This window comes from Eptatretus burgeri, chromosome 9 (assembly GCF_056783735.1).
Source record: "Eptatretus burgeri isolate ZD-2024b chromosome 9, Ebu_testis_v1, whole genome shotgun sequence".
NCBI classification, from domain to species: Eukaryota; Metazoa; Chordata; class Myxini; order Myxiniformes; family Myxinidae; genus Eptatretus; species Eptatretus burgeri.
The window spans coordinates 96403693-96431429 of NC_140969.1; the positions used below are offsets into that span (position 1 = coordinate 96403693).

General features: G+C 46.2%; 1 protein-coding gene across 4 annotated transcripts in view; it reads left to right on the plus strand.

Annotated features, from left to right (window-relative positions):
* Positions 1-27737, plus strand: part of LOC147020694 (adenomatous polyposis coli protein-like) — a 151052-nt gene that overhangs the window by 42078 nt on the left and 81237 nt on the right. For 3 of the 4 annotated variants that reach the window (XM_085896240.1, XM_085896238.1, XM_085896237.1), the window contains exons 2-4: positions 7677-7841; positions 19733-19820; positions 19968-20166. In XM_085896240.1, coding sequence (XP_085752366.1) covers positions 7701-7841; positions 19733-19820; positions 19968-20166 — 428 coding nt within the window. In that variant the 5' untranslated portion in view covers positions 7677-7700. Of the gene's footprint in view, positions 1-7662; positions 7842-19732; positions 19821-19967; positions 20167-27737 lie in introns of all 4 variants that reach the window. The other variant, XM_085896239.1, reaches the window with a different exon arrangement.

Consider the following 27737-nt stretch of genomic DNA (forward strand, 5'->3'; position numbering starts at 1 on the left):
CTCTCGCGTGCCCGTACGTGCGTGGCCCGGAAGTTCGCATATCGCAGTTACGATTATTCGCAATTTAGTTTTAATGGCCAATTATTCAATTCGCGCCAACGTATTTTTCCTTTTCGCAATGTCGTCGCAAGGAAAAACAAAAAGAGAAGAGAAGAGAAATTTTTTTTTTACTTTCTGGTTCGGAGCATACCAGCTCACTCTGATGTTACCGAAATTTATGCACCGTCTAATATGAAAACGATCATAACTTGGGGCATTGTGTTTATCTATAAATGCGCATAAGAAATCGAAATTATTAGAATACACGATGTCATCACTCTCCGGAAGCCGGTACGTTGTAACCTGTAATGGGGAAAGCGGCTGAGCTTCCCTTCCCCCATCGGCCATGCCCACGCAACAACGTGTCTTGTCATTGGTTGGTAAATAAATGGCCATAACTTGGGAGGCACTTGTCCGATTAATATTAAACCTTGAAAAGACACATCCTCAGGTCCCCAGCAATATATCTGGCAAGTTTCAATGAGATCGGACCAGAGGTTGTCGAGAAACAGCGGACACACACACACACACACACACACACACACACACACACACACACACACACACACACACACACACACACACACACACACACACACACACACACACACACACACACACGCACACACACACACACACACACACACACACACACACACACAGCTGGAATTATAGATAGATAAATGCTCCTTTCACGTACATTTATTTCTTCCTTAAGGAAAAAAAAAATCCATATCGTGGCTAATGAGTCCTTACACAAAATATATAATTGTTCAAGATGGACATAATTTAGTTTATGAAAAGTCTATGTCAGTTTGACTGGTATTACGGATTAGAGGATGTTTGTAAAACAATGGTGCAAAAACAATTTATTCGACCTTTTAATTCATCAAAACTCTCACAAAATGTGAAAAATCCATTGAATTATGATCTCCAAAAGTCCTACGTTTATTGTCATTAAAGCCTCGTATAATCCGAGTTGGCGTCCATAAGCATCCTTGACCATGCTGTGGAACATCGGCCAAAGCCCTCACTTTTTCACCTTTATTTCCCTTTTAATTTAGTTTTCTCTGCAACCGCTGGAGCGATTGACACAAAGCTAACAAAATTTCAAGAATCTTTTTTTTTTAACAAAGTTACATGATGATTTGATGGAAAATGCAGCTGGCATGCCAAAAAAAAAAAAAAAAAAAATCTGTTTTCTGTAGACGTGGGTTGCAGGGTGTTTCATGAATCGGTAATAAACGGCCTCAACATAGCTTCGCTTGGCCTCAGACAAATTAATACTGTCATTAAGCAATGATTAAAACACGTGATCTTTTTTTTCTGTACAAAATCAAGGCTTGTGGAAGGAAGAGCGAGGTTATGGAGGGTATGAACTGACAGTGAGGAAACTCTTGGACATGATGAGCAAGGGAATTAACAGGAAAAGGACACACACACACACACACACACACACACACACACACACACACACACACACACACACACACACACACACACACACACACACACACACACACACACACACACACACACACACACACACACGGCAACCCGCAGGTAAGAGGGTTGTGTTGAGTACGGTTAATGTGTATCGATGGGCGATGGCATGATGTGCTGGTGTACCAATTGCTTGAATCCCTGGAACAAAGAGTGCGATTGGACCATCCTCTGGAACAGTCTTCAAGCTTTTATGAAAAAAGTTGAAAACTCTTTAGTTTTTGTGTTTGGTTAGAACAGAGCCAACAATAGTTAAAATATAAAAAGGGGTCTAACATCGAAAGCAATGGATGATATATGTATTACATATGCAAATATGGTGGAATTTTTAAGGCTCCTTCCCTCATATGCCACATACATACCCCTTCTCTCTTCTACACCCCGCCCCCCAACCCCTACGCGTGACATACATACCCTTTCTCTCACCTTCGTTGCTTTGATTTTTGCTTTGATTTAATTTAAGATGGGCCTTGTTTTGTGTCGGAAATCCAGCTTGTGTTCACTGTAGTACTTTTCCTGTACTCGTTACTGTTGAGCTCTTTGTATTCTGGGAAAGTGGCTCAATTGATGATGTCATTGGCTGTGTAAGCAATGGAATGCATCCAGGAATGAGAGGTGTTTTGACTCAACTGTAACTACTCTGAACAGCTGCAGATTTGATTCCAGTTATTCGTATAGGAATATAGCTGCTGCCCCTTCCCCCTCCCCCACCACCACCCCTATACCTCCCTACAACATAAATAAAGTATAATACGAGCATCCTTTCACCAATGTTGGGTATTTGTTCATTATTTTACTCAGTTTTTTTTCTCTATACCTATTCCCTTCCATGGATCCGAGGTCCTTACTTCCCTTTAATAAGAGTAAATCTCTTGCGACTCGTTTCTCTAACAATTCCACGCTTAATGACAAAGATCGTCCGTTTCAGCCTTTTTCTGTGAAGACGATTACTGCCATCTCCAAACCAATTTTCACTGCTGAGAAACTTGCTCGTATGTGGTATTATTGTTTCTCAACCGAATAAACTCGAAAGCCAGACGGCCAGGCGGTATTTGAGCTGCAGTGTTTAAGTTGTGTGGTTCTGAAATATATTCTAGCCTGTAAACACTCTTCTTTATGTGCTTTTATTAATCACTCTTTACATCTTGCTCAAAGCTTAAGTTGTTCTTGTATGCAAAAAGGCAGGTGAGAGGACCAAGTCTTGTGAAGTTTTATCATCCTACTTATCTGCTTCCCATTGTGAGTAAGATGCTTGAAAGTCTAACTGATGAAGAACTTTTAAAGTGTTTTAAAAGATGCTGTTCTCAAAGCCATCCAGTATGGTTTCCGTCACTCTCGTTCAACTGTCCATCTCTTGCTGCTGTTACTGAGCACTTTGATAAGGTTCTCAACCGCCATACTGAGGCTATCGAGTCGTTGCTCTTGACATCTCAAAGGCATTTGGAATCAATGTCTTACACATTCTCTCTCTCTCTCTTGCTCTTTCTCTCTTGCTCTTTCTCTCTTGCTCTCTCTCTCTCTCTCTTGCTCTCTCTGTCTCTGTCTCACTCTCACTCTCACTCTCACTCTCCGTCTCCTCCGTCTCCGTGTCTGCCTGTCTGTGTCTCTCTCCGTCTCTCTCATCTCTCTTCTCTCTTCTCTCTCATAGTCGCCTCATGGTTGTGCACGAAGGGGCCAATATTGGCTAATTTGCTTTTACTGCTGGCAAAACTAGCTTGCTCTCCACGTCTGAACTTGAAACTGCATTCTTTCTTTCATAACATTTGGGAATATCCCCCTTGGACAGACTATTGGGACAACTATATTGCTTCCATCGTCGAGAATGCCTCTCAAAACAATTGGGATATTTACCATTCACATCGGTATTATGGCATCTTTCGCGTCCCGCTGCGACCGCTAAAGACAATTGGACGTGAGGTCGTAAACTTTGGAGTTCCACTCTGCAAATTGTCCAGCTTTTAGGCTCAAGTTAGCGCAGAACCCGAGCCGAGAATGCGTTGTAGTGTCAAATGAAATCTAAACCCCGTCGGTAATTAATAAGGGTATTTCACCCAACTTAGATGTTTCAGGGATTGATTATTGATGTTCTGAAACTGGATTTGGAGGAAGATTGGCAGGCAAACATATATGCAGGCCTTACAAATAAATAAATACACTTTTTGGAAGGAGACAAAACATAAACAGCAATCCCAGATGAAGATGCAATGAATAAATAATCAGACACTTAATGGAATAGATAACTAAAACTGAGGCTCGAGGTCACCCCAACATGCATACAGAAACCGGGTGAGATAGAGAATGAGTAGGAAGGTGGTAATGTCCACATGAGTAGGACTTGCGTTGGTGCTGCCTAAGGCCTGTCACATTTGCCATGGCGGCCGTGGGGTCTCCAAAATCTATGGCCACCAGCAATTATATGCCGGCCGCAGTATTTCCACGGTCACACAATGTAGCAGTCACATATGTTTTTATTTTGTGGGGAGCCGCACGGCGTATTTAGAAATTGTGGAAACCGAAAACGTGGGGTTGCCGTACGGTCTTTGATTAGATGTCGCACGGTGACCTTAAGGGGGCCCTGCGGCAGCCATAAATTTTCAAGGCAGACGCAAGATAGCCTCAAGGTGCCCGCAAGGCGACCGCAGGGAGGCCCTAAGGCGAACGTGCGGCCAGACGGACGGTAACGAGTGGGTTCATTTTTTTTTTTTTAAACCAGTTTTTTTTTCGGCTTGTCGAATTGCTACGGCGAACGTAGAAATGAAAAAAGTTTTAACTCCGCTTTATAATTCCACGGCGACCCTACCGCCTGTAAAAGATAGCCAAACGGCGTAGGGCCACCCTGAGGCCACCGCAGAAACTCTGCGGCCGCCGCACGTTTCTGTCAATTCAGAGGGCGTACGGCCGCTGTTTCCTCGCCGTAGAGCAAATGTGACATCGGCCTAAGCAGTCTCCTTGACCATTGTCCATTGGGACCATACTCTGTACAGAGCGTTGGTGCTGCCGAAGCAGTCTCCTTGACTATCGGGCAAAATCCTGGACGAGTCGCCACTCCGACACAATATAGCAGCAAGCTGGCACTCATTTTGCCGACATTGGAAGGATGAAAGGCAGAGTCAATGCCACCTGATATTAATTCAACAGCTGAGTGGGATTTGAACTTCAGGATCCTTGGATCCCAAGCCCACCACCCTTACCGTTAAGCCAACAACAGGCATTGACGACCCCAGCTCCAGTTTCACTCTATGAATAAGTAAACGACATCCCACTTTGATGCAACCCCACTTTGATCAGACACCTGACCCATTATGTCCTCTTTTTATTTTATTTTTTTCAATTGAATTCAGAATGGAATTAAAAAAAATTAAATTCAAATCAAATGGAACACTAAATAAAGTAGGTACTGCATAGGAGGAATCAGAAAGAACCAGAACAAGCAAAAAGCAAAGATGAAGTCATGAGGAGGAACTCAGGAGTCTGGTTTCAACTGCTACTCCTCTACCCACAAATCCATCCTGGCACGGCCAAGTGAACCTTGTTAAAAATATTAATAAATCAAAAAGAACCCTGATTCAAAAAAATTAAATCATTCTGGCTGCCAGACCATGCATCCAATCAGGTTGAAATTGAAAACATTTATTCCCCATGACTATGAGATAATCATTTTGAAGTTTCACATCAATCGATGCAGCGGTTCAAGAGAGAGAATTAAAAATATATATTTTCCTTCAATCCAATGTGGCTACCAAACCATGTGACCTATGAATTATTCGTGAACACCCTGGTATCCTCAAGGCTTCGGCATCGTGTGTGAAGTTTGCCCTCGATCTGGCCGTTCTGCAGTAGAATATTTTTGAAGGTTTTTAGGGTAAAATCCAATATGGCTACAATATCATATGACCTATGACATCATAGGTGGGAAAGCCGTTGTTCCTCGTGGATAGGTGGTCATACCTGTAAAGTTTCGCCTCACTCTATTCAGCCGTTTCGGAGAAGATTTAGAATTTTTTTTTAATATGGCTGCCAAACCACGTGACCAATGATGTCATCAATTTTTTTCTGTCTTTTGACCAATTTATCCCTTGATGACCCTCCAAAATTTTCATACTGATCAGATGCAGTGTTCTACATATGCAATTATGACATCATTACGAAGACACCGATGACATTTTAAAAATCACTTCTTCCCCATGGGGCAGGAGCCAAGTTTCGAGCTATGGTGACAATTTCGTGTTGATCTGACAAGCGGTTGCAGAGAAAAGGGAGTAACAAAATACAGACACGTTCGTTCTCCAGACGTGACCAATTGCTTAACCCTGCTTTTCGCTTCGTGAGCGTGGGCTAATAAAAGGACAACTTGCTTTTCTGCTGCTGCACAAGCTCGGTGTCAAATTGTTGATGATGACGTCGTTTGGATTAGATGATAATGCTTGGATAAGCTGACTACCTCAGCTGCAGTTAAACTCCATGAATATATAAATGTGATGATGTTTTTTTTGGATATATAATATTTCATTGTGTGGTAGTTTCTTTCTTGAAAAAGGAACAAATCGGAGCTTTGACTAACTGGTCATTATGAAAACCTGGATTTGGTGAATGAAGTGTAACAAATGTTTATTTTGTTAACACTATATTGCCAGGACAATGTCCCCCCCCCCCGCCCATACCCCCAAAACAAGTCATGGCCTTCGACTCTGCTATTGCTTTTGTCCTGTTGCAGCCTGATCCATTCAGTGTACGAGTACGAGCTCTTCCACAAGCCTCGACTACGTTTACAAAAAATATAAAAGGCCCACCCTTGATTGCAAGTTGTGTTCGTTTGTCCATCAATTGTCTGCTTGTTCCCTTATGCGCTTTTATTATCAGTTGAAACTCCCTCATCCTTTGTTCTTTCACTCTTCCATGAGCCTCCACTTTGGATAAAAGCGAGCCTTTTTAATATATTGTACCTGATCTCTAATTGGTAGTTATCCAGTTTTTCAAGTCAACTTTTTAATTTGGCAGCAAAGATTTCATTTCAAACGACTTGCTTCTTGTAAAAGAGGATGATGCGTATTTTATTTTATTTTTATCAAGGAAATATATTATTTCTTTTAACATTAAATCATGTGGGTGGATTATTTGTCTCGTATTCATATTCACACTCGTATTCGCAGAGGATTATGGGTATTCAAAAGGAGTCTAAGCCATCATAAGTTAATGACCAGTTCGTCACGTAAGCAAATGTACAAAATGCTCAGCCTGTCGTGCATTTAACAAACTTTCAGTCACAGTGTACTGCTTATGCTTGTTTGTGATGGGTTTGTTATCCCCCGCCAACCAACGAAGTTGGCGGGGGATATAGAAATGGGTTCCGTCCGTCCGTCGCATTTCGTTTCCGGCGCTTAACTACAAATCCCCTCAAGATGTATTTACAAAATTTGGTACACATATCAAGCAAGTGGTGAACTGGTGCCTTTTTGATATTTTCTAATTGATAGGTCACATGGTTTGGCAGCCATGTTGGATTCAAGAAAAATATTAAATAATGTTTTTCTCTGGAATCACATAACCTAAAGAAGCGAAAATTTGCAACTATCATCTTCCATCATGTCTGCATACATAGTAAAAATTGTCACAAGTCACATGGTTTGGTGGCCATCTTGGATAGAAAAACACACCTTATCGGATTACAACGAAACTTCACACACGTATTCCACTGGAGGATTGGAGGCAGAATGTAAATTTATGATGTCATAGGTCACATGGTTCGTCAGCCATCTTGGATTGAAAATTAATAAATTTTTAAAATCTTCTTCTCCAGAACGGCTTGACAGATTGAGGCAAAATTTCACATACACTTTCCCCAAGACATCCTTTCAGAAGTTTGTTAAGTTAATAATTGATAGGTCACATGGTTTGGTGGCCATATTGAATTTACCCTAAAACCTTTAAGCATCTTCTCCAGAATGGCTGGTCAGATTAAGGGGAAACTTCACATACATATTGCACACGCTTAGGGAATATAAGTTTGTTAATCCTCATTTACTATGGCAGGGGATATCGAAGACTTTGTCTTCAACGGATGCTAGTTGTACTTTGGCTGCTAAGTTGTTGATTTTATTTGCATTGTGATCTCATGTGTAGTGCGTGTTCCACAGTGGGATCAGCAAAACGGGTTGGCCATGGACGGCCTACCGATTTCATACGACCAGCTCCTAAGGCAAGTTGAGGTGCTCAAGGTGGAGAACTCAAACCTACGGCAGGAACTCCAGGATAACTCGAACCATCTGACAAAGCTGGAGAGTGAAGCTTCGAATATGAAGGTCGGTGGGAATTGTCGTAGTACCGTGTTCCGTTATTCCTGACTTGGGCTCAAAATAAATCGTAAGACACTTTTCTGGTTTCTGTTCATAATAATAAAGGTGAGATAGAGAGGAGATATTTTGCAAGAAAACACGGTGACATTATTTCAGTTGATGCAGATCTTCATACCATGACTATTGGTGCAAGTTTGGCATTTCTTCCAATGCTTTTTCTTGTTTTTCCAAGTAATTTGTCTGTTTTGCTAGTCCTTGAAATGGACGGTTTAGCAATGGACCTCAGTCACATTAATTGAACTCAGAACTGCAGAAGCCATTTTTGACTTCTATCTGTACTTCCATCCATCTGCCTAGTGTTTCACGTTTATCTTTTAATCTCATTATTTCAACATTACTTCTGATTTTATTCTACTAGTAGAGTACCCACCCGGCGGGCAATTTTGTTCCAAGCATGCAACACGCTCTTCTGACGCATGCCTTTATTTGGCCGGTGTATAGGCAACTGACAGCTCTGTATAGGCCAAAAAATAAAAGAAAACAAGAAAACCCGGGTTTCGTGCATGAATCAAAAACATACCTACTGCTTATGATTGAAAACAACTCAATGCACTGGAAAACGTGGGGACAGGAATACTGTACTTGTAATACTCTTCCCCACCTGGAAGTGGCACTACACAATACACATTTACATGGAGAATTTGTGAGCCCCACCCCCTCACTCCTCCAAGACCACCAGCAAAGCTAAAATCACCCCTATACATTAATTGAGGTCATGCTGATCCTATATAGCAAGTCTGTTTGTAATCAGCCCAGAACTGTAGGAGTAGTAGCGACAAACATCGGTCCGTGAATTATAGTGAGGATTCCATTCCATTATCTGCTCGTCTCTTTTGTTCCCATCTGCCTGTTTAATCTACATCATGACCTTTTCCGTCTGTTTATTTTTACCGCCGCCACCGAAGGTAGACGTAGGTTATGTATTCACCTTTGTTTGCCTGTGAGCAGGATATCCCAAAAAGTTGCGAGCGGATTCTGATGAAATTTTATGGACAGGTTGGGTGGGTGACAAGGATAAATTGATCAGGTTCTGGTGAAGATCTGAATCTGGATAATGGAATTTTAAAGCGATTCTTCACCATTGAGAGAGGGAGGACCAAAAATGATAAATAGCACGATATCTCAAAAAGTTGCAGATGAGTTCTGACAAAACTTGGTGGGTGAGTTGGGTCGGTGACAAGAGCCGATTAGATTTTGGTTCAGGTCCGGATGCACATCCGGCCAATCAGTGGGTTACAAAACATGAACTTTTCATCCTGGCGGAGGTATGCATTCTACCTCGTGCCGTTCTCGTATTTCATGTTTTCTCTGCCGAATTATTCGTGTCGACCTTTTATCTTCACATTATGCTTCAGTTCCACAATCCTCGAAGCTTAATTGCACTAAAAATAGGATTGCGATGCTATTGTTGTATTTTACAACAAGGTTAAGTTTAGGCATTTGAGGAGCCATGAAATGCATTGTTCCAGATACGTGAATCCCTCAATACTGCCTTGCACAGCAGGAGACATATTCCTTGGCGAATCAATTGATCGGGGCTTCATGGTGTTCCTCCGTTTCTGGCACATGTGCATTGGTGTTCTAATACCTTTACTGGAGCAGCCAAAAGTTTTACAATTTCACAAATCACTTTATTTAATTTTGAATGTTTGTCCACACCAGTGGCTGAATGTACTATCTCACCAAACCACAGTTGACAAGAGGGGCGATCAAGTGTGCCAAAAAGCCTTTCAATTTGAGATTAGCAAATCGTTCGTCTCGTTACGTTTGCTGAGATGAGCTGAATTGTGGGTACGGCTCTGTCACGTGTGGACATGAAGAGGTTCTACCACAAAACGATGGTAACCGTTGCATGGACATTGGACACGTTCACTATTTTTGTTCTTCCCTGGTTGACATCATGCCACTTGAATCGTACAAATACGCAATGTTCGGACACTGTATGAAAAAGACAGATTGTTGTCTTCCAATTGGATTATTTTGTATTTGATTTACATGAAGCTACTTCTCTAATCTCTTTTGCGGTTTCCTATTTTTCTTTTCTCTCAATCATGGAATCTGTTCTTCCCTTCTCCCCATGCCCTTGTCATCCGTCATGCTGCCCCACATAGAATCAGGATACTGATGGCTGTGTGGTGACAAAAGCAGCTCCGTACAATGGATAATTGTGTCGAAATAAAAAAAAAGAAATCCTGGCTTTCAGGAGACACAAAGGGCCGACTCGGCATTGCCGAGATTTGCGGCCTAGCCTGTCTAGCGTACCACAGTAGCTGCACCTTGTTGCCTAGCCACACAACTCGTGGCCTGCCTGCCTGCCTGCATGCTGCCAGCTTGCTAATGCGTTCCTTTGTTTCTTTAGTTTATTCTGCAATAATCACTTTAATTGCTTTCTGTGATTTCTGGTCATGTCAATTTCAAGTTCTGGATTTTCCTTTCCTTTGTGTAGTTGTTGCTGCTTTAAAATGGATGATACGTGTCGGAAACTTTCAATAACTTTTGTTCACAAACACAGAGTTTGAAATTGTAACCGGGAAGCAGAACTGCAAGGATGAGAAGCAACTGCCCCAAATGAAAACTGGTTGAAGTGGATATAAAGTGATCGATTAAAAAGAGAAGTAATGGCATATACCAAAAGTTTTTGGATCAATGCCATCCTGTTTTGTATACGAGAGCAAGTCCCAATGTGGATTCAGTCAGGTGTACATTTATTTCAGGTTTACATAGACATGAAAATTCAGAATGCACAGTTTCACAATTGAAGCCACAGGAAAAGGCCATTCAGCCCACTATGCCCGTGTTGAGTCCTCTTCCAGGACTCTCAAATCTGTGTGGGGTGTTGTGATGGTGGTGGGGGAGAGGGGAGAGCTGGGTGAAGGAAGGAGATGCCCATAGGGGGGAGGTGGTGGCAATGAGAATGGGAAGGGGAATAGTTGTGGATGGGATGACCATATATCCCTGTACCCCTCTGTCTCTCTTGCATCTAGGTACCCATCCATTTCTATTTAAAACCCATCTGCTGTCCCTGCAACGAGCAGCTTCCTACTATTCCTGACATTAACGACTCACTGTATGAAATACACCGCATGGTTTTGTTCTCTACTCTCCTCTTTAAATTATTCACAAGCTCTGCCCCCGAGTCCGTTTGCTGTCCACCCTAGTAAACCAAAAAACATCCCTGCATCTACTATTTTATCTCTACCCTTCATCACCTGAAACATTTCCATGACCTACATTTGTTATCGTCTCCTTTCTAATGTAAGAATCCCGATGTCTTTAAATTAAACCGCTCCTCATAGCTGAGCTGCTCGAATCTTGGAATGAATCTGCTCGTTTTGAACTGAACCCCTTTTATGGAAGCTATTGCCCTCTCCCCCCCCCCCCCTCTACAGTTTATGGCTCATGCAAAAGTTGTCACGCACTCACGTTCAGACACAGACAGCAGACACAAGACTTGAGATCAGGCGAACCCAACCGTTGACCTTTGTGGAAGTTACTTCTCGGAACACACTGGGTGTTAACGATGCCATCTAGTGGCAGTGCCTTTTTCTCTTCAGTCAGCGGGACACTTTTACGGTGAAATCTCCATCCCAAAAGATGCCAACCAATGGGGTTTGTCCATGCTCCATCTTCTAAATTTGAAGCATCACGCAAGGAAGCAACACGTATCATTATCCTGCACGCGCAGTGCTCTGACTCGCTAAGGGTTGGAATCGAACCGCCGACCTCCCAGACTCTGACCTGATGCTCTAACCTTACTGCCACCGAGTCCTTCCTCAAATGCAATGACCAAAGCCGTACACTAATTGTGGTGAGGCCTCAATGAATTACTGTGTAACCTCAACACCACCTTTTTCGATCGATAAACCATCCTCCTGCAAGTGACTGTTAGTTATATCCACAGCAGCTCTTGGATACCTGTGCTGCATTATATCCTCTAAAATTGCCCCTTGCATTATGTAGTCCCGATTTAATTACTCCTGTCCCTTACAAATACTTTACAATCCCCCGTATTGAACTGCACCTGCTACTTCTCTGCCCAGGGTCATTGGCAAGGTCCCAAGCCAATTCACAGCCACAACCCCTCTGTTTCAGTTCTGCTATTGAAGCATGTCTCGGGGATAGTAAAAGTGTACAGAGCTTAACGAGCAACACGAATGTAATATTCTTTTGCCTCGGAGAGGCATTGAAGAAAGATGCTTGATGCTGCACCCGGGTGGGGTTTCTGCCCCCTCAGGTCAGGTCAGGTCAGGTATGGGAGCATGTGCCGGAGCAGCCCCTCACTCCCCCATTATATGCTGTCATCTCGGCGCATGCTGTGATAGTATCCCCACTTTCCTGAATCTGATCACCATACGTTTTGCTTAATTATCTCACCTCAAAGTCTGGTATCACGTGCGAATTTTGAAAGTCTACTCTTTACCAAGTGTTATCGATAATGGCAACTCCAAGATGATCTATCGACAGGATAAAAGAGTAGGAGTGTTACGGTTTGTTTCGATCCAGTGTGTTTGAGTCATCATTGTCGATTGGTGGTCGCATTCAACATTCCGTTCGTGACAAATTTCCAAAGATTACGAGTCATGTTTGATGAATGCATTGTTGCTTATATGTACACATTGCATCCTCTCAATCGCACTAGTTCATGTATCATAATTTTGTAGCCCTCCCCCCCCCCCTTTTAGAAGCAAGTGCTTTCGGTTGCACAAAAGGTAACGTCATGGATGTGTTTCTGTGGATGTTTTGAAAGATAGTGAAGACACTCCTCTGGACAGCCATCGTGCTTGTTCAGTGTCAAATGAGTTTGTTCATAAGTTTTCTTCACACAGGTTATGGAAGCTTTATGGCCTTGAGGTTTGGTCTTGTATGCTCTTCCTCGTTGTAGATTCAGAAAAGCCACTTCTGGGGCTGTAATTCCTCGCAAGGTCACCCGTGTTGCATATGCACCCATTCCTTTAGCTGGCGCCAGTAAACCTGATGTTTTTTGTCCCCCCCCCCCCTACTGAGAGAGAAACTGGAGCCACCCCAAAGCAAATCGCACAATCTCTAAACGAGGACGATGAAAACTGAAAGGAAGCGTCATACTTGATGTTCGAATGGGGAGTGGTCATTGCGTAGTGGTTATGACCTGAAAACCATCGAGCTAGCACACTGTGCACCTGAATCCAGCAGAATATACAACTCTCAGGTGGTTGTCGAGATTTGTGAGGAGAAGATGAAGCCGTATTTCCCTGTGCCCGAGCTTGCGATTCAGTGAGAAGTGGACCTTTCAAAGCCTTGTCCACAGATACTGCCTGAAGAGCAAATTCAAACAATTGGATGCATTGAGAAACGATTCAACTGAAGCTTGTTTTCTGATTGGCTTTGACATTTTGACAGAAGTAATGGAAGGGAATGATTTTTAAAAATAAAATTGTTGTCGAGGCTCGTATGAGAGCAAACACATAACTCACAGCAAGGAGGCATGAGACAAGAGGGGCGGGAGTGGAAGGGACAAAACAGTGGGGAACAGACACATTAGGTGAACTGTGGAAGGGAGAGGGATGGGGATGGGACGGGGAACATGGCGAAGAGAAGATGGACATTACAGGGATTTCAGGAAGGAAAGCAGGAGAAATGAAGGAAGTGGCTGGGTGGATTATCGGGGGTAGAAAAGATCGAGGATTTGGATGGGGGAAGATAAGAGGTGGTGGTGAACAGCTGTTTTGAAAGCCTGGAGGGAAGAATGGGAAAGAATAGAGTGAGGAAGTTTATTCCAAAGGCGGGAAAAAAGAGGAATGAAAGAGTGAAGATGAGCAGTGATTCGTGATTTTGGTAGTTTTACCAGAAGGGGGTTGTTGGCGGACCTTGAGCGCCCTGTGGAAATGTGGTGGGGACAAATCGCAGAGAGAGCAGGGGGGGCAAGGCTGGAGAGGAGTCTGTAGAAAACAGAAAGACCACCGACCAACCTGCGGTGATTGAGTGAGAGGCCCAAAGACTCAGCTTCATTGCGGGAGATGCCGATGATCTTAAATGCCCTGGTTTCGACAGCGTTAAGCCGAGAAAGGTGGGAGGCAGGAGCACCAGCCCAGAGGGGAGAGCAGTACTCCATCAGGCTACGGACAAAAGCTTTGGAAGTGGTCAGGAGCTCAAGAGGGCCGAGGAAGGACTTGGCACGACGGAGGATTCCCAGTCGGCGACTGGCTTTTGAGGCGAGGTTGGAAATGTGACTTTCCCAGGAAAGGTCATGGCAGATAGTGAGACCTAGAAGCTTGAAAGAAAAGACTTCTTCCAGAGGATTGTTGAGAAAGTGGATGGGGGGGTTTTGTAAACGGTCCTTTCGAAGAGACATAGTGAGAGTGTGAGATTTGTCTGGATTGAAAGACATGTTCCACATGTTGGACCAGTTTGTGATTTTATCCAGATCTGCAGTGAGCGAAGAAGCTGCTGCTTGCCGGTCTGAGGGATGACAGATGGTACGGCAGAGGGTGGAGTCGTCGGCAAAGAGAAATAGAGGATTTTCCAGAGAGTCCGAGAGATCATTGATAAAAACCAGAAAAAGAACAGGGCCCAGAACGCTACCTTGAGGAACTCCAGCCTGCACAGGAAGAGGGGATGAAAGAACTCCATTTAGGGCCACACGTTGACTGCGACAGGAGAGGAAGTCTGCGAGCCATGAGTGGAGATGGCCTTGAATACCATGGGAAGAGAGTTTGGTGAGTAGGGCAGGGTGCCAGACTGTGTCAAAAGCACGTGATATGTCCAGGGATACGGCTCGGATTTCCTGTCTGGCATTGAGGACCTCCATCCATTGATGGGAGAGCAGAAGCAGCATATCCAGGGTAGAGTGACCTGGTCTGAAACCAAATTGATGATTGGAAATCAAGCCATTGGAGAAGAGGAAGGATTTCATATCTGAAGCGATGATGGATTCCATCACCTTGCTGATGATTGGAGAAGGCTGATTGGTCTGTAGTTATAGGGATCTGTTTTTGCACCTTTTTTATGCAGGGCAGTGATGTTAGCAGATTTCCAAGCAGATGGCAGATGACCTTGGGCAAATGAGAGGGTGAATAGAACAGAGAGAGGGTGAGCAAGAGCAGAAGAGCAGGCTTTAAGGACACGTGGGCTGATGCCGTCTGGACCGGTTGCAGAATCTGACTCGAGGTTTGAAAGCAAGCTCTCCACCTTGTCAGGAGAAAAGGATACAGAGTCCAGGGACAGTTGGGTGCGACTGGGTAAAGTGGGTAGAGATAGTGATGGGTTTAGGACACAAGAATTAGCTGCAAACACCGAGTTTAGACATTCAGCTTTATCAAGTGTGGAATCAGCAGTGCGGCCATTTGAGGTAAGGGAGGGGATGGAGGGGGAACATACACCAGAAACAGATTTGATTAAACGCCACCAGGATTTTGAGGAGGGAGAGAGGTTTGAGAGTTCAGACTTGAGATGAGAAAGATGTTGTTTTCTGGCTCTCCTGAGGGTAGATACACACTTGTTCCGAGCTTTGTGGAAAGAACTGAGATTGCCCTCAGTTGGGTTTGCTTTCCATGAGGCAAAGGCAAGTTGTTTCAGGACAACTGCCTCGCCACAAGCTTCAGTAAACCAAGGGCAGGAGGAAGGGTAAGACAACTGAACACGAGAGGGGATAAATCTGTGCATGAGGGAGAGCAAGTTTCTTTGAAAGAATTCCCAGGATGAGTTGATGTTTGAGAAAGTAGTAATAGGAGACCAGTCTGTAAGTTTGATGGCTGCTCGGAGACCCTGCCAGTCGGCTTGAGTGAAATGCCAGACTCGACGGTGGTGAGGTGGTTCTCTGATAACAGCCAGAGAGATGTCCACTTTGACAAGGACGTGGTCAGAAGAACCAATTGGAGCGTAGGAAGAGCAGCAGATATTGTCAGGGAAATTTGTCAAAACCAGATCCAGAAGAGATGGAGTACCATTGGTTGAGATCCGGGTCGGGAAGTTGACCGATTGAGTCAGTCCCAATGAGTCGCAGAAAGCTTTTGCTGAGGTGCCATGGCAGGTGAGAGAGGTACCCACACCTAGCCAACTGGCGTGATGACAATTGAAGTCACCACATAAGAGGAAGAGAGAGTTTGGATGAGAAGATAGAAGATGGTCCATGTTTTCGGATAGTGAGGTGTAGATGGAGTCATCACTGTTCGGTGGACGGTACAGTACACATATAAACATGAGGTGGGAGTGGAGGGGAAGCCGAAGCCAGAGGTATTCCTGGGGGTGTGGGGGAGTGAGAGCAGTGCATGGAGAGTGAGGAATAGAGTCTTTGATGAAGAGAGCAACACCTCCACCAGGACGAGGCTCAGGTCTGTCATACCGTAAGAGGGAGTAGCCAGGGAGAGATACTTGGGAGTCAGACACGTCATGGGAGAGGAAAGTTTCTGTTAGGCAGATAATGTCTGGTTTGTCAGTGGCAACCTGTATGGAAAGATCTGAAAGGTTTGAGCGAAGGCCCCGGATATTTGAGGTCCATACTTTTAATGAAGAGGTAGGGGAGGAGGCTTTGGGTGCAGGAGGTGGAGGGGGAGGGGGAGGGTAGGACAAGGGACGAGGGGGGCAGGTAAGGAGGGTTGCTGAAGGAGTGTGGGGTATTGCAGAACAGCGAGGGAAGGGGGCCGAATGAGGAGGAGAAAAGGCTCTGTGGTGCTGGGGGAGAGGGGGGACAAGAGACAAGGAAGAAGGCAGTTGAGGATTTGAGGAGGTGGAGTGAAGAGATGGAGGTGAGAGGGCAGTGGAGGGAGGCAGGTTGCTGGATGAGAGGGGGGCAACTTTGAGAAGGAAGAGTGAGGGGGATGAAAGGTGGGAGAAAGGTGAGGGGGGAGTTTTTGAGAGAGGTGAGAGGGAGGCTTGGAGGGAGAAGAGTGGGATGGTTGCTTTGAGAGTGAGAGTGAGGGGTGAGGGGGGTGAGTTGGCACTGAAGTTGGAAAAAAAGAATGTTTGATGGAAAGCGAGCATCCATGGCAAACTGTGGTTTTTAAAAGTTTTAGGTCAGAGATACGATTTAACACAATTCTTGATGGATGCAATGAAGGCGAATTCAGAGCATGGAGAGAAGAAGCGCTGTAATAGTTGGATTTTTTAGGCAAGGAATGAAGGAAAGGTCGAAATGAGAGCAGTCTGTTAAAATAGCAGAAGATCTGTGGAAGGGAGAGGGATGGGGCGGGGAACACGGGGAATACAAGATGGACATTATAGGGACTTTCAGGAAGGAAAGCAGGGATTTTGAAGGAGGTGGGTTTGGGTGGATTATCGGGGGTAGAAAAGATCGAGGATTTGGATGGGGGGTGATAGGTGGTGGTGAACAGCTGTTTTGAAGGTCTGGAGGGAAGAATGGGATTGAATAGAGTGAGGGAGTTTATTCCAAAGGTGGGAAAAAGGAGGAATGAAAGAGTGAAGGTGAGCAGTGATTCGTGATTTTGGTAGTTTTACCAGAAGGGGGTTGTTGGCAGACCTTGAGCGCCTTGCGGAAATGTGGTGGGGACAAATCGCAGAGAGAGAGAGAGTGGAGGAGGGGGGGTGCGTGGCTGGAGAGGAGCCGGTAGAAGACAGAAAGACCACCAACCAGCCTGCGTTGAGAGAGTGAGAGGCCCAAAGACTCAACCTCATTGCGGGAGATGCCAATGATCCGAAAGGCCTTGCTTTCCACAGCGTGAAGCCGAGAAAGGTGGGAGGCAGGAGCACCAGCCCGGAGGGGAGAGCCGTACTCTATCAGGCTGCAGATTAAAGCTTTGTCGGTGGTCAGGAGCTCAGGTGGGCCGAGGAAGGAGTTTGCACGATGGTGGATTCCCAGTCGGCGAATGGCTTTGGAGGCGAGGTTTAAAATGTGGCTTTCCCAGGAAAGGTCATGGCAGATAATGAGACCCAGAAGCTTGAAAGAAAAGACGTCTTCCAGAGGATTTTTGAGAAAGTGGATGTGGGGGGGGGGGGTGGTGGTTCTAAACAGTCCTTTCGAAGAGACATAGTGACGGTGAGATTTGTCCGGATTGAAAGACATATTCCACGTGTTGGACCAGTTTGTAATTTTACCAGGATCTGCAGTGAGCGAAAAAGCTGCTGCTTGCCGGTCTGAGGGATGGCAGATGGTATGGCAGAGAGGAGTCATCAGCAAAGAGATAAAGAGGACTTTCTGGAGAGTCAGAGAGATCATTGATGAAAACCAGAAAAAGAACAGGGCCCAGAATGCTACCTTGAGGAACTCCAGCCTGGACAGGAAGAGGGGATGAAAGAACTCCCTTTAGGGCCACATGTTGACTGCGACAGGAGAGGATGTCTGCGATCCATGAGTGGAGATGGCTTTGGATACCATTGGAAGAGAGTTTGGTGAGCAGGGCAGGGTGCCAGACTGTGTCAAAAGCACGTGATATGTCTCGGGATATGGCTCTGATTTCATGTCCGGCATTGAGGACCTGCATCCATTGTTGGGAGAGCAGAAGCAGCATATCCAGGGGAGAGTGACCTGGTCTGAAACCAAATTGATTATCGGAAATCAAGCCATTGGAGAAGAGGAAGGATTTAATGTCTGAAGCGATGATGGATTCCATAACCTTGCTGATGATTGGGAGAAGGCTGATTGGTCTGTAGTTGCAGGGATCTGTTTTTGCACCTTTTTTATGCAGGGCAGTAATGTTTGCTGATTTCCAAGCAGATTTCAGATGACCTTGAGCAAATGAGAGGGTGAATAGAACAGAGAGAAGGTGAGCAAGAGCCGAGGAGTAGATTTTTAGGACACGTGGGCTGTCGCCATCTGGACCGGTTGCAGAATCTGAGTCGAGCTTTGACAGCAAGCTGTCCACCTTCTCAGCAGAAAAAGACAGAGTCCAGGGACAGTTGGGTGCGACTGGGTAAGGTGGGTGGAGAAAGCGATGGGTTTTGGACACAAGATTTCGATGCAAACACCGAGTTTAGTCATTCAGCCTTTTCACGTGTAAACATTTTCTCACCCCCCCCCGGGGGATTAGACGTTGGTCATGAAGACCTGATTTCCTGTCGGGATGTGTGTTCTATTTCAACCATTTCCTTTCTTTTAAACCCCACATAGGACCCAACTGGGGTGATACTGGCCGTCTATTTTGTGACCTTTACACACGTATTAAATGGTGGAAAAATTTGAGCTGGACAACTTCAGATTCCTTTTTTTTCTGTGATGCACCATTCTTCTCATGGAATAACCTCTCCATCATTGAAACTTTATCTCTTTGAAAGGTTGAAGTGCAGGTGGGGTGGGAGAGTCTCCAATGTGGTTTTGAGTGGTGGGGAACGGGCTGGGAAGGAGATTGTGCAGGGGAGTATGTGACAGAAAGGTTAAGACGATTTGAAGCTTCGCAGAGAGGAACGAAGCTTCGTACTACTTTCGTATGCAGCCTGTGGCTGCAGGTTCCATCATTGCTGGGAACGCAGCTGTGCCGCTGATGCAGTGCCCACTGTTCCCAGTAAGCTGTTACTCATTTTGCTGACCATGGAAAGGTGACAGGCTGAGTCGACACACTTTGTGTTATTTGACAGCACAACAGGGGTTCAAACTCACAGGATGATATGTTTGGAGTTTTTTTTTTTGTCTTGCCTGATAATGGCTGTTTGCAAGAACTATCTCCACTGTGATTACGTCGGGGTGTTATAACTTGGTGACCTTGTGACCTCTCCCCCAGTTATAACATTTTAATTGACGCCTGAACTTGTTCACCGCACTCTTGACACCCTGCACTTGCCCACGAGCTGACCCCATGCCGTGTTTCCGCTTGCTCGCTCACAGTCACTTCCTCATCCGTGAAGCATTAGTCTATTTCTTGCTTCTTATTATGTTCCTTGCCCTCATCTGGATTTCTTTCTCACTGTTGAAGGAAGTACTCAAGCATTTACAAAGCAGTATGACTGGGGACACGCCAAGTGCTGGACCATCACCTCGACATACGCTTGATCGTTTCAAGGGTAAGTGGTTAATGTATGACCAAGCGTTGTTCATTTTCTTTTCTTTTATGATCAAGTAGATACACAGTTTCCATTAAATAATTCTCGTGTGAAATGAGAAGAATATGATAAACTAATTGCCTGCTCTGATGCTTGCTCTTTATGGAGATGTTGGTATGGAGGGGACGGCAGGGCGGGGATCATCCAGGCATCGTTCACGATCCCAGGACAACTGTATCAATGGTGATGAAGGGGCAACCGCTCAGAGCGGTGGCCCTGTCACAAGCATGGAAACCTGTAAACAGAGGAGTTGCTTGAATGGCAGCCGCCGCAGCCTGGGTTACCTGGAGGAGCTTGAGAAAGAGAGGTGAGTTACCAAATTAGGAATAAGAATTATATGAAGTGTTGTTGGGTTTGGGTGTTGAGTTCAAAGAAAGCTTTGGTTTTCCACATCAAACTCCAACCTGTCTCCTCGGATCATGAGAAAATGGAATGTAAGCTTTCAAATTACATATTGGATTAATCATGGAGCATTAGCTTTAATGGACCTTGGCCGGCCGTGTTTTCTCCTGTTAAAAGATCTTTGTTTTTGGTTTCCACTTAATATGAGGTTTCTTGTTTACTGTGAAACTTCTACTGAATACTGAACAGCACGTCTTACAAAGACTGTCTTGTCTGTGGCAGTTCATGCTTGAATCCCTGATGCAAGTCTGGATACTAATGTGGGTTCAGTTTTTGGGGGGTTTTTTGGTTAATGTTTCCAAGGATCTTGGCATGAAACTTGTGAAAAGCACTTTCTGTACCTTTGTGTGCATTGCTCAGATAGGAGTGGTAATGCCTTGCTGTGTTGTATTCATTCATTTTGTGGAGGGAAGTTTTTGCAGTTCCTGAAAGGTGTCACCTCTCTTGATAACCTCAGCCAGTAGCACTGACACTCGAGAGTGATTTCTTTGAGCCTGGAAACCACCTGATTACAGTTGCTCTTAAAAGATATGAGTCCGTTAAGGTATATCATTGTTTTATTAATCCCCATGCTCTTCCAGCCAAAGAAAGCTACATAAAGTAACCAAGAAAAACGACCCAAGGTAAGCATTTTGCCTTTTCAAACTCCACCCGAGTTTCTCTACAGCCACAAAACATTCACAAGTAGCACATACACAAGAATCCACTTGCTACACCCTCCCCCTCAGCCGTTGGACCAGTTTCATCGCTTGTTGGCGAGTCATCAGCGACAGTGTAGACAGAAACGCACACCACTGATGTTCCCAAGTACTCTCATGTATGTATACTACCTGTGAATGTCTGCAACTGCAGAGGAACCCAGGTAGGGTTTGAAACAGCAAAGGCTTTACATTGTGTTGCTTTCCTTGGTTGCTTTATGCAGATATATTTGGCTGGAAGAGCATGGGGGTTAATTTATTTATAATCCTACCCACCTGGGTATTTGATTAGGTGAGAGCTGATTGGTTATTCCCTCCAGTTATGGGTGAGGTGTGTGTGTGTGTGTGTGTGTGTGTGTGTGTGTGTGTGTGTGTGTGTGTGTGTGTGTGTGTGTGTGTGTGTGTGTGTGTGTACACAAAATATCGTGGGTTTTGACCAATCGTGGGCAACCTATTGTGTTCCGATTTCCTTATTGAGGATTTCATTTTGGCCAATTGTGGTTTTTGAGCTGAGATGAGTCATCGTTTGCAGTCGGTGTGTGTACGATTATCTCGCATTACGAACCTCATGTTGTTTCTCGTGCACCTCTTTTAATGGCACCCAAACATAAAGCGATGGACGAAGTTATTAGTTCCATAAGGCAGAGAAAGGTTATAACGACGTGCGAAAAGATCGAGCTGTTAGATCCCTTGGCTCGAGGTGAAAATGTGGCATGTGTGGGCCGCCATTACGAGATCAGTGATTGTAGTTGTGGGATTCACAAGGGGTTCGCTCGGACTCGCTACTCGGCAAATGGAGATGCCCAGAAAACATTTTCAAACCTACAGGCATATAGGGTAGGGCATTCAGAGCTTGGGGAAGACCCCAATTCTCTCTGTAAATGTATATCGTATCACCTGGTGGTAGGTAGTTTTACACATCATCTTCTTATCTCCATCACCAAGCTCACAATTCTGGCATCCAACAACCAGACTCAAAATGTTGTCCATCCAGAGGCACTGCAGTAGTCATTATTGTGGAGTATTGCCTTGTATCGTATTATTGCTTGTTTTGTCAGTTACTTTTTTATTAAATATTGTATATTTTGTATTAATCGTCACATTATTATTATTATGATTATTATTATTATTATTATTATTATTATTATTATTATTATTATAGTATTTACATGTGATGGATAGTATTACAGCCAAATTACATGTGATGGTTTTTATTTTATTTTAATATAACAGCACAATTGTGCACAATTGGGAAATGTATTGTTGCGGTTGTGGAAATTCGCAAACCACCATTCAGGTCCCGTAGGTGAGATATCTCTGTAAGTACATGTGTAGTTAGCCCCAAACCCGTTGTTTAGAGGGAATAAATGTGATTCATTCGGGCTGCGATGCTTTGAGATAGCCGTTTTTCTGTTCTATCTTTATTTTGAACCAACCACGTCTCAACCGCCATCACACAACAACCACCAACCACAACGCCGCTTCACAACAATAACAACGCCAACAGCCACGATCTTTACCTTCACAACTTGCTCCCACAAACATCGCATCACCGCCATTCCAAATGGCACCAGGGCCATAAACCACCACCATAAACCCTCCACCACCTTCACCTCTCTCCTTCTGCGGCCATTCCCGCACCACCTGTGAGCACCGAGCGTCGGGCTGTCCTGGGCTCGTACGGGACGCGCGCCGAGCCGCGAGTGCGAAATGCGGCCTTTCCGAGGAGAATTCGGATCAGGAATGCTACACGCCCACTTCTGATCCGTCCAATCAGCAAGCGCAGGTCGGTTTGGCCCCGCCTCCAGGCGCGTCGGTGTAGAATCGAGTTATGCAAATTCTAGGATCAGGGGAGATTCTCGCCTCTTTTTCTCCGTCCAATGGGCGAGCGTGGCTCCACCCCCGAGCTCGTTCTGATCCAGAAATTTGCATATGGGTTCTCCTGCCGGCCTATAAAGCGCCGAGTGCAAGGCGAATCTGAGCAGAGTCGGTTAGAGCAGAGTCGGTTTGGGCAGAGTCGGCCTTGGAAGAGCGGAGAGTGGCGGAAGAGCGGAGAGAGTTTTGGGCAGAGGCAGTTTGGAGCGCGGAGTGGAGTCGGGAGGCGAGAGCGTCCCGGTGGTTTTCGGCAGTCGGCTGAGGAGAATTGGGGGAAGAGACCGAGGAGTTCGGGTCTGAGGCTAGGAAGACGGCGGTCGGCGACGAGGTCGCGGTGGAATCACTCGTCACGGGACCCAAGCAAGCCAGCTATACTCTTTCCCCAGAGCGTCAACAATTCCCCCTCCCCCTTTTTCCCCCGCGCTGAAATAGTGCGAAAAGGGGGCCCCGTTCCCACCCCACTCCAAGCAGTGCCAACGAAACCCGCGAAGGAGCACGAAGTCGGGGCACCGCCGCGCTGCCACATTTGCGGCTCATCACAAAGACGCGGGTAGGACCCACCCGGTCTCGCGGACCTGACCGCTCTTTCAGGTCCCACGCAAATATTGGCCCACAGGCCCCGTCTGCCCCCTTGTCTTTGAGGGTGGCCCTTTTCTTTTGTTTCTGTGTAAACGTGTGTGTGTGTGTGTGGCGCCAGTCTGGTGAAGTAAAACTGTTAAGTGTTGCCGTGTGTCGGTCTTATTCGGTAGTATCTCTGCGTCATTGTTTCTTTTGTTACATCTGCTTTTTGTGCATAATTGCTTTAACTGTATATGTGTGATTTCTGTGTGCCGCGGAATAAATGTGCATCATGTTGAACTGTTTTCCCGTTTCGCTTCGTCTTTTCTTTAATTGAATCTCCATCTTGCTTCACGTAAAGGGTTGGTAGTGGGCTTAATACGCCCGATAATTAATCGGAACCGTCGAAGCCGACGATAACACCGCTCAGTTATCCCGATAGTACGGAACAGGTCGCTTAAGCGGCCCGTGTCCGGGGTCGACCTGCGGCGAGGTGCGATCGCCCGGTCTACCCTCCGCGTGGGTACTTAGGTAGGTCGAGTTTGGCGAACAACCCTATCCCACGCGGGTGGCCGATTGGCACGATCGTGGTGAGGCCGAAAGGCCCATCCGTGACTAGCTCCCGGCGTAAGTCCGAGAGGGTCACGACAGAATTGTCCGTCCGGTGGGCGACGTGCCGCGATTCGAGTCATGTGGCCGTTCGCACGCCGGCGGGCGTGAATTCGCAGCACTGGTGTCAGGTCGTGGGACACAAACTCATCCCCCTCCTCGCGGCACTGGTGTCGGAGAGCAGGAAAACGGGCTCTCCTGTCTCCAGCTAAATTCACGGGAATCGGTCCAGGGGTGAGAGGAGCGACCCCCGATTCCCTCCAAATTACGAGCGATTTAAATTCACCCGTTACGAGAAATAAGATGGCGTCTCAAGGCGAGCGGGTGTCGGGGGTATTAGAAATGTATATGTGTAGTAATGTAGGATCCATGGTCCAGGATGGAATCTCCGTGCAGGAAATGTTGGTTGTGCAGGAACACGAACTCCCCCAACTGAACCCAGAGCCCGAAATAGGTGCGGCGGCGGCCGCGGTGTATGACACCTCCCCTTCCCCTCTCCACCAAAACCCCCCGATCCGTGCCGATTCTGCTCAGCCGAATGCACTCGAAATAATTTTGCAAGCCATAAACGAAATGAAAAACGAAATAAAAGGCATGAACAAGCAAATGGAAACAAATGCGCAAGGAATTAAGGAAGAAATGAAAGAACTGCGGGGTGCGACACAGAACATGGGCCGAAGCCTGCAGGCGGGCATGAAGGCAATAATAGGGGAGTGCGTAATGGCGATGCCACGTGTGGGAGCGAACGAGCTGGGAGGGAGTGCAACGGCTGTCAGGCCCGCAGTGGGGGCGGGTGACAAATTAATTTGGGGGGCGTGTTGGGCGAGATTGGTAAAGGTGACGGAGAGAGCAACAGTGACGGTGACCGAGAGGGAAAAACTAATTAGGGTGACGGAGACGTGCATGAGGGAGACAAGAGACGAGGTGAAAGGAATTGGGTATGAGAGAAAAGAACAATTAAGACAGAAAGCAAGGATGAGTTACGCGGAGATCGTGAAAGAGCAAGGAGTGAAACAGAGGGAAGGACGGGAGCGACTTAAGGAGAAAGCAAGGTTGACTTGCGTAAAGATAAGGGAAAGACGCCAGAAAGAAGCAGAGACTAATAGACACGAGGTGACGACAAAGGAAATAAAAATAGTGGAGACAAGGGAGGTAAAGGGTGAAGAGGTGACCGAGTTGGCAGAGACACGGGAGATAGAGGGTGAATTGGACGGGGTTGGAAATGAACGCACACACACACACATAGGTAGTGGAGGATAATGGGGGTGAGCTGGCGGACTGGGTAGAGACCCAGTGCGAGCAGTTGGATAACCTCCTCCAGGAACGGAGGGAGCCGCTATGCTCCCTTGAAGCGACTCACGACCAGGTGGGTTCGGTCGTGCTTTGCGAAGTCGAGGGGAGGAGTGCTGTGGACAGGTGCACGGAGAGCTTGGGGGGTATAGAGGCCCCGGAATCCCTTGTGGGGACACGAATCCCCAGTGTGGTTGTCCCTGTGTGTGTGGTGCAAGGTATGAGTGCGCCCCCGTGTGTGGAAGCAATCCCGCGTGTGAGTGTTGTGGTGGCAAGTGTGCCAAGATGCGTGCTTCCCAGCACGCCGTGTGTGAAAGGGGCACCGCATGTGGAAGAGACCACGTGCGCGCAGTAAACTGCATGCGTGTGCAAACAGCCGTGTGTGGATGAGGCACCACGGGCGAGTGCCCCCGCGTGTGTGAGCGGTATGGTGTGTGCAAGGGAAACGGCACGAGTGAGTGAGCGGCCGAGTGTAAGGAGAGAGACAGTGTGTGTAAGGTCGCTGTATGTGAGGGAGATGTCGGTTGGCATGCGGGAGCATGCAGCCACGTCTCCCGGTGTGAATGTGATGGAGTGGTGTGTGAGTGTCGTGACACGCAGGTGTGCGTGGGTGGAATGGCGACGACAACGGCGACAGAGGGACAAAAGCCGGATAGCGGCCATAGAGGTTTTGAGCATCGCGCTGAGTTCACCCAGCAACGAGCGTGAGGTCCGTGCTGTGCAACGCACGAGGCTGCCACGTGCTCGCTTGCGGGAGTGAAGTCCGGTCCGGAAACGAGCGCGGTGAATGTTGCCGATCCCGCGACGGACAAAGTTTAGGCAGGTAAACGGATTTGGACCGGATGGGTTCTCCACGCGAGCGGGTGTGTTCAGCTCCAACGGGCAGGGCACATGTGTTCGCGTGGGGAACCCCTCGAGACGTGAGGGTTGTTTTGTTTATGCGCGGGTGACATCATGGTTGCGTGTTTGGTTGGAATTCGGCAGGAGGGTGAATCCCTGCCGGATGGTACCGTCCAAGAGGGACGAGGGACGCGAACAGCTGCCATGACGTCATGCCACAGGTGCGCAGCTGTGAATTGCCGCGCTGGTGCGCAGGTTGTGAGTTTCCACGCTGGTGCCGCGCGATGAAAAAAACAAAAAAAAAATAAAACAGCAGGCCTCGCTTTCGGGTGAACAGGATTCCTGGGCAAGGGGTGGATGATCCCCTTGACACGGGCACAGGATGGAAACTAGTTAGGGGGAAGGGTTAGCTTAGCTAGACCGGCTCCATGGGGCAGGGGTAAGTCCTCTATGGTCTATACCCGTGGAATGGATTAGGTAGAGGGATTGTAGCCAGATTTAGGTGGGGAAATGATTTTTAGAGATTTGGAGACATTGACAGACTTTGGATGTGTAGAGGGGACGTAGTTTAGCGACGTAGTGTTAAATGGAACGTGCTGTAGTTTAAAGGCCCTGTCACACCTTGACGTTTTAGCCAATGTATGCCGATTTTTGAATTTTTTTTCTAAAACGCTGGCACACGTTGAATACGTTATGGGTAAGTTTTGATAACATTGAGAGCACGCTGGCATACGTCGTAGTACGTTGCCATATGTCGTTGTACGTTGGCTTTAAACGTTGTACTTTTCGGTTGTCCTCAAATTTTTTCATGCTTGAAATTTCACGACGTATGCCGGCGTATGACTCACACGTTCCGCTACGCTGGCCACAAGTTGTAGGCACGGTCTGCGATCGTTGACAGACGTCAACACATGCTACTTGTAAGTTAATCATAAGTTGAGACACGCCGAGGTAATGTTTAGCGTACCCGAAACTTATTTCTAACCTATGATTAACCTGTTGTTGGCACGTTGCGCGATCGTTGCCACACGTCGACAGACGTTACTTTTAAGTTACTCATAGGCTGAAAGACGTCGGTATAATGGATCGTCCTTGCGTCAGCGTCCACGGCCATGGCCAGGACACTTATTTGCAGCATTCTTCAAACTTTTCTTCGGCATGACGAGGATGTTCACACTTCGATGTCTAGCTTGGCTATGATTCCAATTGTCCATCGGCAGCGTCTATTTAAAATAGTCGAGTTTGAGCGTTTTAACACGTTCAGAAGAAACGCTTCAAATTTCCAAACCCCAGCGTCAAAAAAAAAAACAAAAAAAAAACAAAGGCGAGTGACAGCAATTTAAATCGTTCATTGTAAACAATGAAAATAGCTGAGTGGTACCGTTTAAAAGTCGTTGAGTGTAAAAAAAATCCAATTGTTGAGCGCAAGCGTCTACTTTCAATAGTGGAGATGCAGCCATTTAAATCGTTGAGTGGCAGCCCATGAACCTACCCGTGGACACGCGGACGCAAGGACGATCCATCATAACCCACACCCTCCCCCTCACACCCACCTACTACTGCCAACATGAACAAACTACTACTAATACTGATACTGATACTGATA